Genomic DNA, 14,524 nt, shown 5'->3' with positions numbered 1-14,524 from the left:
TTTTTTTTGTACTTTTCAGATGGCCTGAGGCTGTGGGGCTTCATAGGCCAGCTAGAGGAAGGCTCTTTGATTCCACACAAGCACAAGCTATACCTGTGGACACACCTGACCTTCAACATTCAGTACCATGACAAGCAGGTGGGAGGTGTTTTTTCAAAGTAGGTTTGTGACAGCTGTGTTGATCTAAGCGAGTGAAAGGGAATCTGAACATTTGCTGAAATGTTTAATATTGCAGAACAGGTTCATGAAGTATACCTGCCCAAAAATATTTTATACCTTCTCTGGCTCCTACTTATTTTCTTGTTATGATGTATAAATACACTCCAGAATGTACAGTACTGTGACTAAAATAGGCTTCATCACAGTGGCACATAATGGTGTTTAGCATTTGATGTGCTATTTATGTGCATTTGTGCCTTTTTGCATGCATTGAAAGGAGTGAAAGGCAAGCCGTACGCTTGGCAATGAAGAAAAGCCAGAAAATACTTCATATTAAATGAATTGCATGTGCATAGATTATCTAAAAAAAGTGTTTACTACATTGTTTTTGTAGTCTTGCATTTTGGCATGGAATTCTTCACTGCAGTATGTACTATAGTTGAAGAATCGGGAATTTATAATTATGGTAAACTGGAGAAAAAGTAAACTATATTAACTTGCGAGCAGAGAACCTCCTGCACCTCCACTAAATGGAGGAAGGAGTTTTATCTTAGTTCTCTCTGGTGAATTCAATAGCTCCAGTGGGCCAGTCCTAGAATAACACATTAGTTACTGCAGTCAATATTTGCGCTCCAAAGTCATTGCCGTCGCTTCCCAAATAGTGTGTGAGTCTGCTATGTTGCACAGTATTTAAGTTTCGAGAAGGTAGCATACAGGTAGATGGATGTTAATTGACCCGACATAGATTTTAAGTTAAGGCAATACGACGACTGCTTGAAAAGGCCAAAGTTCATAATGCTCATTTGTTCCTCAGCCAGGCTTAATTAGAACCTCTGTCATGTCAAAACAAGTTTTAAAAAAAATTTGGGCAGTGAGTACATGGACACATAACTATGAACTGCAGCCACAAGAGAACATTTTTCAGTATTATGGCACCAAGCTGAAATTTTCAGCCTTATGAGGAGCAACTGCAGCGGTATCACTATGGCACGTATGTCATGAAGCCACAGAAAAAATTGTATCGGCTGCAATTTTGAGTCATCCAGAATGAACAATCTGTATGCAGGGGAAATGCGCTCACACAGATCTGTGGCCACAGCTCACTTCTTACAGTACATGCAGCACTTTCAACACTTGTGGCAATGATCAGCATTGCATGAGCAACATTTACTGTGCTTCAGAGTACAGTTACAGGTCATGTGTTCATGTCATCCATATAGTAGCAAAAGAGAGGGTTTCAAACATCTAAAATTCCCTACATTATGCACTATGCACTCCGTCCGGGGAATTTCGCAAATGTTTATCATCCCAAAATTTATGTAAACAGTGTTAATATCAGCTATGTTTTGCCATATATTAATTACATGGTGCCGTGAACTTATGGCACCTGTAATTCAGAAATTCATTTTTAGGTTTGCTTACCTCTGTAAGTGGCCTTCGAGCTCAAGGTGTGAAGGTTGATCGAAAAATAACTTGTTCCCGTTAATTTTAGGAATAGACAAAATTGTTTATTCTCATAGAAATTTACATCATTGGAAAGATGAAACTTCGCTCTATTTTTCTACTTAATTGCCATCTTTTTCTACGCATGTTTGTAGATGTTACTCCAATTTTTGTATCCCAGTGTCTTACAACTCTGCCGCCAACTCATTAAGGAAGCGTTTCACCTCTTCTTTGACTTCATCATCACTCCGGAAGCAATGGCCACTCAAATGTTCCTTTAACTTGGGGAACAAGTGATAATCACTAGGCGCGACGTCTAGACTGTACGGTGGGTTGGGCATGACAGTCTACTCAAAGTTAGTCGAAAGTTCCTGGGTTCGACGGGCGACGTGAGGTCGGGCGTTGTCGTGAGCAGCGTTACACCGGCTGCTAGTAATCCTTGCCGGTGGTTCTTGATAGCTAGCCTGAGTTTTCCTAGTGTTGCACAACAACTGTCTGAGATAATTGTTGTCCCATGTTCCATGAAATCAGTCAGCAGTATCACCTTACGATACCAAGAAACACCGGCCATGACCTTGTCAGCGGAAGAACTTCTTTGCAACTGATGACTTTGCTTGACGCCACTGTTCGGATTTTTGTTTCGTTTTGGGAGTGAAACGAAACATCCACATTTCCTCTCCCATAACTTACTGAGTCCAACTATCCTTCCTTGTCTTTTTGACACATTTGAAGAAACTGGTGAGCACAGTCAAGGCATTTCTCCTTGTGATCTGATGTCAATAGCCGTTGTGTGCATCGAGCACAACACTTGTGATACCCTAATTTTTAGTCAAAGCTCTTTTTACAGTACTGTAAGAACTTCCAGGAATCTGAGCAATGAGTTCACGGACGATGATCCTCCTGTTTTGAAACACTTTGCGTTGGACTATCTTGATAACCACCTCCAAAACTGATAGTCTTCCACTCCGTTCTTCATAGTGGACTTCCTTCCAAGCGGTACTAAACTCCCTGCACCACTTTCAGACGTGTTGAATGGACGTACACTTGTCGTCATACGCCTCTGTTTATTGACGATGAATATCCACGGATGGAGCTCATTTGGCATGCAAAAAGAGAATTACGGAACGAATATCGCACTTGGCGGGATCAGCAATGGGAACCTAACAGCCGCACGCAGCAGTGTTGCCGGATTTTGCCTCGCACCTTCCCTTGTGGCTGGAGCTCTTTGGGAACCTTATTTCTGGATCAACCTTCATAGAATCTGAGAATAGGGCAGCAAGCAAAAAAAAAAAAAAAAGAAAGAAAGAAAGAAAAGAATTCACCCGGATGAATGAGCTTCTGGCAGTCCTTGGCCTGTTACAGTAACTGAAAGTCTTGCCATTTGTGGAAGCTTCATTTCATGTGGTCAGTGTCCTGACTCAGTGTTTTACGCATGTTTTTCTTTCTGTATGCCTGACTTTCTGTCACCCGTCTGGGTAGATGTGCAACTGGACGTGACTATGGTTGCGGCCCGTGAATCTGTTTCTAGGAAATTCAATAAACTTGATACAATCTTTAAGGCACCTGTGGTTTAATCGTAGCTGTAAGAAAAACCTAAATTCATTGTGTGTGGCTTTATTGTCGGCTTCTCAAAATGTTGCAGGCTGTAGTTGCAGCCATAAAGTGTGTTGAACTGAGTGCTTATTGATTACTGCAGGTGTTGGCAAGCTCAGCATTGAAAGATTTGATGGGTTTTAGACACATTGTTTTGAAGAGGGACGCTCTTATTGTGCAGCAGGTCTGGATGACTGAAGACTGGCCATTCATGAGGCTTTTATGAAAGTATAATTCCTACAGAGCATGTAGATCTTAGTTTGATGGTCTTGCACTAAGCTCATTGAAGGCAGCGCGATTTTGAACTCGTTACAGTTTTCATTGCTTAATATCGGGCAAAATAAAGAGCAAAAAGCTGTAATATTTTTAGATAAGTTCCTGATTTGAGATAGCACTATGCTGCTGCTGAGGTGCAGGAGAAGTCACGACAGGTGTTCTTGGGATTTGATCAAGTGGTTGGCATTTTTTTTTTAATGGATGCTTATTTACATGAGTTGCATCACCTTATACTATCTTTTAATGAATACTGAGTCTGTACAGGAGTTAAATGGTTAATAGCATAAAAGCAATCTTAAATTACCACTAAATTTGAGTAATTTATATCACTTAGGAAAACCTTGTTCACTAGCCTGCTATCTTTCTACCCATATTTCAGCATACCTGTTGGTGTCTGTGCTTAAACCTATGAAGTCTGCTTTTACCAGGGCTTAACCAGCACATTGTGGTGTGCATAACCAAATTTACAGGGTGGCATTAATTTCAGATTCATCACACATGATATAAGTGTGTTGTTGCCTCCTGTAAATTCTTGTGTGCATAATTTTATGTAGCAGAATGTTAGGCCCTATTGGTATGGTATACTTCTAGTGTTAACTGTAATGGTTCTATATAAAAATTTTAACATTTTAATGATATTGTATGGCACAACAACTTGTAGATTAGGTATAGTATGTCGAATTTTAGATTATATTGCTTTCTTTTAAAGGGTTGTCATCATCAGCTAAAATGGCAAAGATATGCATTTCATACTGCCAAATACTTATTTTAACTCATTTATACCTAAGGCGGCCAGCAATTGGAGCCACCTGCCCACTTTTGATGCCGATTTATCCGAGACATACCTATTTAAGACTGCTGCGGAAAATTCTTGTTTGACTAATCTGCATTGTATTTAATCTGATCATATGTTTTGAGCAAGGTTACATATTTTTATTTTTTTTTTTTTTTTGCTCTGTAACATTTTTTTTATTGCTTTTGCTCCGTTATGACTTTGCTTTTTATTCCACTCCCTTCTGTAATGCCCCACGTGGGCCTTGAAGGTGTTGTAATAAATAAATAAATAAATAAATAAATAAATGAATAAATAAATAAACAAACAAACAAACAAACAAATAAATAAATAAATAAATAAATAAAAGTACTGGGGAACTATGCACTTCATGGGCTTTCGTCCCTCCCTGCCTGCCAAGCTTGAAAGTAAACAAGAGTGTGAAAATGCACAGCCCCTCGCACAGTGCCCTAATTTTCAGTTAAATGAGAAAATGAGACTGCTGTGTAGTGAAAGTCTGCTATCATGATTATGGTCCCTAAGTATGGTTGGCAAGGGACAGATGGGAAGGGGAGATAGGTTAATGCATGCATGGATTCAGGTGTGGTTGGAGCACAGAAAGCACTCCTAGAGTTTCTTCAAACCCACTTTGAGAACTTCTGGCTTGGCCTGCAGGGTTTAATGTCCCAAAGTGACATAGGCTCCTGAAATTTGGCCACCTGGGGTTCTTTAACGTGCATTGACACTGCACAGCACATGAGTGCCTTGCTTTTCGCCTCTGTCAAAAAGTGGCCACCATGGTTCGGATTCGATCCCGCTTCCTTGGTCACAGCAATCGAGCTCCCTAATCAGCAAGCACTGCGGCAGGGGCTTGGAGAACTTCTGTTTTGGGTCTTATAAATCTGAAGCACAGTGTTTATTAAGGAGGGTCAGTTTTGTAGTATTCAACTGTTTACAACGTGTGTGATCTCTCCAGGCAGCTTCCATATGGGCAATGCAGATGGTAAAGGCCCTCACGTGTGGCACATGCGCCTGCAGGTGATATCAGCCAATGTGACGGTGACAGACGGTGTGCCCATGCTCCTGGACGAGATGACAGCCCCTCTGGACATCACGCACACCTACTCTGTTCGCTGGCTGCCCACAAACACCTCTGAACGGGCTCCAGGTGGACTGTCCAAGAGTGGCCCTCAAGGATCTTTCTTTCCACAGACACTGGAGGTGTGTGTGAATGCTCTGTGCTGGCATTAGTCAGTTTTAATGCCCCACTGTTCAAGCTACACCGTTGGTTGGGTACGCCTTGTTGTCATGGGCAGGGATTATTTGCTTACAAACAGCCTGCAAAGTACAGTGCAGTGCATTTAGGAAGTTACTGCTCGTCATTTTGCTATTTAACAACTGGAAGAGCATAGCAAACTACAGCAAATCTGAACGTGGCAAAGAATTTTTTTTTGTTGTTCACAAAACACATCAGGCTTTTTTGTCTTACAGAATGAAAAGTAGCCATAGCAACCACAGCAACCACATCTGTATGTGAAGGGGCGTCAAACATAAACAGAACATGATGGCTCAGTCTTGGCAGGAAATGTAGCCTTGTGTCTGCACTTGGGGTGCTATACAGTTCAGTGACTACGCTCCTGTCTGGAGCTCAAGAGCTCGCTGGCTTTCTAAGAATACACTGGTGCTGCTCCATCTAACTGACTAAGACCTTAAATGCTAAAACTAAACAGGCTATTTTTATTTATATATTTTAATTCCTCAATGACATCTTAGTTGGAAATTACTTACGGATGATTTGTTTCTTTCTTCAAGTGGTTAGCATGTAGGAGTGGCAGTATTGTGCTAACCCACATATTTCAGAAGTCATCTTGTAAGGTTTGGAATTTGTCATGGTTTAGCACCAGACCAGTAGGACACAGGTTTGTGGGCTGACCATCAGTTCTGCTTAATGTGAAATTTTCTAGATAAGATAGCTTGCACGATTTTTGTTTGTAAAAATAAAATGGTGATGTGTCGTGTTCAAGTTTCAGAAGACATTGATGGTCCCCAACCGTGCTCGTCAGCATCACTTACAGTAGACTCCCTTTTTGTTTATCAGGCACAGGTTCCCTGAAAGACCAGTTTATATAGTTTATTTCAGAGTTTATTAATTTCATTTTCACAAGGAAATGCTTAAAAGGGGTGCAAGCGATATGCGAGAGTAGAGCAGTTACAGGCAAAATATGTACTGCGGAATGTTTGCTTGGAACTTACTTCAAGTAACACCATCTTCACTAGATTTCACTGAGAAGCTGTCGCTCTTCTTTCTGCGGCATCTTCTTGGCAGTTCTAGAAAGTGCATTTAGGACCACCACTCGGTTTTCTTGAAAAAGGTAGAGTAATCATAACATTTCTAACATAACATTGCACTGTAATCATAACATTTCTTTTAATATTCTCTTGAGTCCTCAGACTTTCTCCTCACATTATATTTGTGAAAACAAGGCAGAACACTCAGTTATCTATTATACTGGGATTCTATTGTGACCATTACAACAATAACATCAAAAAAAAGAAAGGATGTGGTTCCTAGCACACGGTCGCGTAAAATGCCTAAATTCCTTATTTCTCGCAGAAGTGTGGCTAATAGAAGCCTCAATTTTACAGAGCATTCTCGGCACCGTCTGCAGCCGTATCATTGAAGCACGAATCGGGGTATATGCACGGGCTGTGCAAAGCAAATAATGGCAGCTTGAGGCTGTGCAAACAGAAGCAGCTGGGAACTCAAAGGCAGGCTGCAGAAAGAGAAAGTAGTCGATATTCAAAAAAGATAATAAAAGTCTCAGTGTGAAGTTGAAAAGTTTCATGCAGAAAGATTCGTCTGGATGTTTGGACGCTGCTATATTCCTATTGTTCGTGTGCTAATGTGAATTTCAGCATGCTGGTGTGCGGACCTGTAAAATGCTCTTGCGAGGCTGTGGTGATTTTGCGTTGATCTTTCTTCTCAGATCCACTGGCTGTCGGTGATCAACTCATTGGTGCTGATTTTCCTACTTTTGGGCTTCATTGGGGTTATTCTGGTAAGAAATTTTATTCTAAACTCTTTGGCTGGTTTTGATAAGAAGTAGGTACTGTGTCTATATGTATGAGTCAAGGCAAGCCTATGCGTGAAATATAGAGCAGTCGTCACATTAAGCCTACCGTATTTTTACAATTCTAAAGACACCGCCTCCCCCCCCCCCCCCCTTTAATTTTATAAGTAACAAAAAAATATATAAATTGCTTCCATGTGAATCATCTTCCTTTTTTTTACGAAGAAGACCACATAGACAAAGCTGCAAGTGCACATTCTCGCCCTGTCGTCGAGCCACAGTTGGCGGAGTCCCAAGGCAGTGGCAAAAGCCTGCCGAAAGCGACCCCGATAACACTATCAGTGTTGTTGTCACGTGAAGTTGGAATAGGCGGCCATTTTGTGGAGCTTGGCAGGTTTCGGAGGCATCGCAGATGGGGTGCTTACATTTGGAAAAACCTATACCACCTTTCCCCCACCCCCGCCCTCACCTGTTTTTGCAGCGATGTGTTGCCTGGAGAAATGTTTTGTTTGGTAAACGAACTTGGCCGATGTCTTCAATAAATGCGATTACAGTTAGTCTGAACTTCAAGCTGTGGCAGCCCTCTTCAAACTCATTCCAACATCTGTTACGGCCGTCAAACAGCTGAAGGAAGGGGGTTCTTAGATTCACATGCAAACCTTTTTTTTCTTTTTTGAAGTAAAGGTTGTGCTTAGAATCACAAAATTACGGTATGTCCCTTCCCATTCTGAGTTGCTCCTTGAAGAAGGTGAAGTTGTGAGTTTTTCACAGGTTATTTTTTTTGCAGTTTTAAAAGAATTGAAACATTTAAATGAGCTGCAGTGTTTTACAACACTTGTCTTACATTCATCATACATATAATCCTCTATTTGGCCCCTGATAACTTCAGTCACTTAGGCACTATAAAATACAGCACAAAAATATGGTTGCTTTGTTGAAATCAAGCTGGTAAAATATGAATGCACTGCCTTGAGATATTAGTGTGCAGGCTCTAAAGACTGCCACGAACATGCTTTACTGGAGATAGTGAGTAGGATTTACTATATTCTTTATTTTAGGATTAACAACGGGCAATGTGATACACAATAGTGTGGATTTGCATGCTGGTTTCATGGCTCTCCGCTTGTTTCTCTTTCCAGACACGTGTCCTCAAGAATGACATTGCTCGGTACAACTCGCTAGAGAGCAAGGCAGAGATGGATGTGGAGGAATATGGCTGGAAGATCATCCATGCTGATGTCTTCAGGTTTCCACCTCACAAGAATCTCCTCTGTGCTATTCTGGGTAGGTGTAACTAACTAGTGTCACTGGTTGTGCAAAATTATGCTCTTAGCCTTGTGGTGCCGCAGGAGCTAAAAATATGGCTTCTCTAACCAATTAGCCAAGGTGCGGTTCGAAGGGAAGTGGTATGGAGGTTCGATTGGCACTGCAAGTGATCACAGATGCTGTGTCGCCACATAGTGTAGTTTTCTGAGCTTTGCTTCCAGCTTATGCCGATAGTGAGTATCAGATGTGCATCAATAAGCGCGAGCCCAGCTGCGCGCCATTTCGAACGTTAATTGGGTCATCACCGGCCTTTTCCTTTTAGAAAGCGTTGCGCTGTTCTGGTGGAACTTTTCGACCCTTTCGCTTTCATCTACGTGGTTTTGTATGCCGAAAATGCACACTTATATCTTGAGCTGCTCGTTGTTTGGGCAGTGCAGCCTCATTAACCGAGTGTAGATGCTTGGGGAGGAGGTTCTGCCGCTACCATGTCACAGCTGTGAAAGGTTTTCCTGTTTTAGAAGCAGTTCTGCTCTTATTTTCCCAGCATTACACATGACGGAAGTGCAAAAAGTGCTCCTGGTCGCACAGTTATCACTTAAAAGCAGACTGCTGCCTATTTTTGCATCAGTTAAACTTGTCTAATTGTGCAATGATTTCTTTAACATTCTTTGTTTTGTTGCCATTTGATAATTTGGCCTTGAAATAATTGGGACAGTTTTTTTCCTAGTTCGTCAAGATCCTGCTCAATGTGCTTTTGATCTGTTGGTGAACCATTGTAGTGTTGATTAATTTTTTTAAACCTCACTGCTGGTTAACAGAACTTAACAGTGTATTCCACCCGTATTTTATGTTGCGTAAATGTTTGCAGCCATGTTTGCCTGAAGAAGAGGTTCTAGATTGCATTTTTTGATCATATATATATCCACAATGCTTATAAGAGTTAGCATTAGACCATACTAAACTTCACTCCTGGTAATTCAGACAAAAATATCTGGTCACTTAAAGTTTGAATTAACGGGTGTACTCTGTATTCTTCTGCCACACTGCCCCATAGTGGTGGTGGTGCAGTGGTTAGGACGCTTGACTATTATGCCCAAGGATGTGGGATCGAATCTCAGCCACAGCGGCCGCTTTTCGCTGCAAACGAAAAGCAAGGCGCCCGTGTACTGTGCAGTAAATGCACGTTAAAGAACGGTCCACACACAAACACGAAAGGACACGAACAGTCCACACAGACATGAGCACGTTATAAGAGCATCACTGCTGCATGAGCCTGGAGGCTTCGAGCATCACTCTGCGCATAAATACAGGAATGAACAACGTACCGCTAACACACTAAAACTGAGGTAAATACTGTATTAAACACGTGCATGGGCCGCACTTCTTTTTCCCAAATTCGAGGGCCAATTTTCAGGTTGCGGCCTATACACGTGACATACGAAAAAAAAAAAACTAAGTAAAGACAGAGCAATCAGTGGATGCGCTGCATTTATTTACCATTCAGTTGTCACTCGTGGAGTCTTCCGACTCCGAGCTGGTGCTGTGCTTTGGTGCACGTTCACTCCACAAGTATCATCTTCAGTCCCATCTCAACTGTTTGAAATCTCTGTCACCTTGAAACTATGGGACACAATATCCGTAGACACAGAGTTTCACGCTGACAGAATTCAGCCAAGCACAGTCGCGAGCGGTGCCCGCTTGAGCCGCCCGGGCAGTGTCTCGTAATTGTCGTTTGCCATTCATTTGGAGTACTGCGTTCGGAATTCAACCTTAAAAGGCCGATTGATGCTGACGTCCAGGGGTCGCAGTATGCCGGTGAGGCCATCGCCCAGAATAACAGCCGTGTCTCTGCGGATACTACGCAGATGTTCATTTAATCCTATCTGTCAAGTGACCGGGGAAGCTGTCCAAGACGAGCAGCGATCGTTTGGCCAACATGACATCTGTGCGATTCTGCCAAATGCTTTTTATCCAGTTAAGCACAAACTCATTGTCCATCCAGCCCTTTTCTTGGGCTTGAACTACAACTCATTCTTTTTCTTTGCAAGATGACATAGGGGGGTAGTTTCTGCCCGTCCATGGTGACGCACCATAACAGTGCACCGTTGGCGCCCCGCCCCGGTTGTCCACATGGAAACACTCTTCTTCCCTTCCGTTTCAACTGTGGAGTTCTCGGGGCAGTCGAATCGCATGGGGGTCTGGTCGGCATTCGCTATCTGAGACAATATATAGTTATGCTCATGGCGCAAACCGATGACATACTTTTGAAAGCTGAGCACCTTGTCAGTGTAGTCGGAGGGAGGGGGGGGGGGGGGGGGGGGCAGCCGCTGCCACAGCGTGGTCCTTCGCCGAAAAGATAGGCCCTTCCTCTTTAGAAATCTTCATAACTAGCCGATACTAGCTTTGAAGTCCTTGCACGGTACGCTTCTCGCACGCGCCAAGGCTTGTCTCTTCACACGCAGCATGTCCATTGTCAATGCGTAGCCATTGTTCCACACTTCCATTGCCTAGCAGAACAGCTCTTCTTCCAGCTCGGTATACTTGCACAGCTTTCCTTGAAAAAGCACGCCTTTTGTAATTGGTGTTCTTCAACTCGTCCTTCTGGTTGCAGCATCTTTGGACACACTTCTCGTGCACGTCTAATTATCTGCCTCCCACACGCCTGTCGTGTTCGAGGGCAAACTCCACTACTTTCCATTTAAAGCCTGCCATGTAGTTACCAATATGCTTGCTCATTGTGCTAGAATGACAATGCTCATTCACGTAAAATAAAGCAGAGAGCACACAAGAGCCACTACTACGGCCTGCAACCATGCCAAACACGCTACCACTACTCACGAGCCTTTGGCGGTCATCAGAACAAAGCTGAGGCGGCTGGGGCTGGCGACACTGATGCCGATATGGATTGCAGATGCTGGTGGCAGAGGGAATATAATGATGATGATCACCCGCGACTTCGGGCACTATCTGTGGGCGGCATCTTGAAGATCTTGTACGCGTACATTTTGAAGGCTATTTCCCACCCACATGGATTGTAGAAAGTTTGGGTGTGGCCCTTGCACGACTTTATTATTATTATTTTTTATGTACTTGCTTTGGGAAATGGGGGTTGTGGCCGATACACCATTGCAGCTCTTGCACGCATTTATACGGCATAGATCCTTGTGCTGTAGCCGCCCTGCCGATGGCGTTTATTCCTTTCTTTCCCTACCCCCTTCCCACCAAGCCGCAACAGCAGAGGTGGCCTGCAAGGGGCTCAGAGCGATGAGCATGGTGGGGCAGCTCATGAGCTCCCAACAAAGCAAGGTGCAATGTAGCCCCAGTGGGGATAAAAGTGATGCATGACACCGTTGTTGATGGTAAAGAGAAACTATTGTACATAGCTAAACTGTATGGCGAAAATATACGTAAATGCAAGGTATTTAGTAGTGGCATGAAAGTAAAACATATGGCTAATACACTTCTAAACAAAAATTGTGGATGTTCAACTAACCTTGAACGAAGTCAAGAGCATAAGCCTTCCACCTCTGCCAAAGTCGCTGCTGCCGCTTCAACCTTGGCTCACTTCCGTGCTTGGTACGCTGCTTGGCTTCTCCGCCGAAGTGGTGGCAGAAGTTGTCCGTTTCTGATCTCGTAGCCATCGTTTAGCGAGCCATCCCTCACGTTGGTAGTCTGTTTCAGCTGCATAACCTATCACACTTAAGGTTGATTCTCACGACGAACCAAATCGCGATGCACTCTCACAATCCGGCGTGACGTGATCCTACGTCAGTGATGTCCACTGCTCCGCTTCACTTCGCGAACAGCGATTCGCAATATGGCCATGAGACCTTTTCGCATTTCGGATCTTTCATGGAGGAAACTTTATTTATTTTTATTTCTCTCACGGAACACTTTCCAGCCATACTTCCAGTGCCCAAGTATTCACAACCTAACATATTTGCACTAAAACGCTAGAGGAAAGCAAGAAACAGCTTTAAAGAACTGATTTGTATGGCTGCGAAGTAAGCAGGAATGTGCATCATACTGTTCTGTATCCCGATCATCTTAGCCCAGTGCTTTGTATTGCACGCAGAGATTTCTGTTACCCACAGTCACATAAAAAAATAGCAGGAGCTCATTAGTACTGCGCAACAGTCGTTACTATATTGGAGTCAATCTAAACAATAACCTAAAGCCACATTATTGCCTTCATGCAGTCTCTTCATTGTATGGTTTTCACAGAAATTACCGTAGCAGCCTCTTGCAACTGCATCACACCGTATGCATAAGATTTGTGGCTGCACAGAGCAGGTGGTGCAAATTGTAGCTGTGGCAGTATGGTTGTTATATAATGTGCCAGTTTTCTTACGCTGTAAAGAGTTTTCCGCACATTTTGGCGCGGGTATGCCAGTGATCTAAAGGCTTTGGCACAAATGAAGTGAATGTGCATGTCTCCAGTGCCAAATTTCAACTTAGTGAAAGTTTGAAATAGAAGAGTAGTCCGAGGATTTTACCGAATTGAGATTAAACTCTATAAACACAGATGGTGTTTACAACAAGTCATTGTTAATGAAGGTGTCTTGAGTCAGAAGTGTTTTTTTGCATAAGTTATCATGCTATTCTGCCTCGTCTTATGAGCTAATCATACATACAGCTTGTTATTGTTTTTCCCTCTACCTCTCTTACAGGGGTGGGCACGCAGTTTCTATGTATTGCGGTTGGAGTGCTCCTCATGGCCCTGCTGAGTGTGTTCAACGTGCACAACCATGGTTCCATGAACACAGCCATCTGTGTCCTCTATGCCTTGACATCATGTAAGCTTGTGAAATGAGGCCACCACATTTGTAACGCACTGCGCAGCTTGAACTAATTTTGACTTGACAAGTTCACACAAAGTACTTTGAAGGGACACTGCAGACTTATTGAAGTTGGCCTGTATCAATATATTGCGACGTTCTAATGACAAAAAAGACACGTTCACTGAAAGCAGGGTACAGTGGAATCTCAGTTGATACGATCTTCACAGGCATTGAAAATTAAAACGCATTGTCAGAAGATGGTAATATCTGAAAAAGCTCTTAAACGTTGCGAATGAAGCATACTTGGTACAGAACTTACTTTTATTGCAGCACTTAGAAATAGTTTGTCATTTTGCTTTGTTGCTTTAGACTTTTTGTTTGTCAGTATCCAGGTGCAAGCTCTATTGAAACTTGTAGAAATGATTTGCAGTTTTCATCGCTTAGTTCTCTAGTCATGACAAAGCTGGGAAGAACACCTACAGCTTGATGCACTTACCGACTTTGGGAGGTCAGGTCAAACAATAAACATGCTGAGATTTTATGGCACGCAGCACCTTGGCACACGTCCAAGGTCTGCACTGGGGGCTGCATCAACAAAGGGACTGCTCTGATAGTACAAAGAAAAAAGAAAACTACATTCTCAACCACAAATGATTGGTGGGTGGGTTCATTCTGCAAGTGAATGCAATATCTTAAATACCAAGTGAAACATAGGGCACGAGCATTGCCTTACTGTTATTGCGGCCACTATCACCACCTGCTGAATCTTTTTCGCTGCCTCTTGGAGCGGCATTCAAGACCACATGAGATTTTTTTATGTGCCTCAGCCAGGAAGCAAGACAAATCTGGAAAGGGCCAAAGGGTTATTTTGTGTCATGATCAACCGTTTTCTAGGAGCAGACTACAGCAACGTCCGTGCCTGATATCGACTGTGGATATCTGAAGCCAGGTTGCAACGCTATCCACTTCCAAACAGTTATCGTGGAGTCGTTTTTGTTTTTGGCATCACCAAGAATAGTTTTCTCCTTCATGCCAGGGAACACAAGATAGACTGGCGATTGCGGTACTCAGTTAATGCAAAATTTTAGTACAGCTCATTACGCCGCTGAAAACTGATGCCTTCATCATCAGTGGCGTGAGTGATAAGTGTGCATCTGTTCTGT

At 42.9% G+C, this 14,524-nt stretch overlaps 1 protein-coding gene across 1 annotated transcript in view; it reads left to right on the top strand.

The window, feature by feature from the left end:
- The window catches only part of LOC146191701 (transmembrane 9 superfamily member 1-like), a 123,540-nt gene that overhangs the window by 88,075 nt on the left and 20,941 nt on the right, over positions 1-14,524 (top strand). Inside the window, exons 5-9 of the mRNA XM_084602218.1 lie at positions 20-138; positions 5,282-5,464; positions 7,231-7,302; positions 8,454-8,598; positions 13,251-13,376. Of these exons, the coding sequence (XP_084458344.1) occupies positions 20-138; positions 5,282-5,464; positions 7,231-7,302; positions 8,454-8,598; positions 13,251-13,376 (645 nt within the window). The remainder of the gene's footprint in view (positions 1-19; positions 139-5,281; positions 5,465-7,230; positions 7,303-8,453; positions 8,599-13,250; positions 13,377-14,524) is intronic.

This window comes from Amblyomma maculatum, chromosome 4, assembly GCF_055883805.1.
Source record: "Amblyomma maculatum isolate TAMU_Amacu chromosome 4, ASM5588380v1, whole genome shotgun sequence".
NCBI classification, from domain to species: domain Eukaryota; kingdom Metazoa; phylum Arthropoda; class Arachnida; order Ixodida; family Ixodidae; genus Amblyomma; species Amblyomma maculatum.
This window is presented reverse-complemented; position numbering and strand designations above follow the sequence as displayed.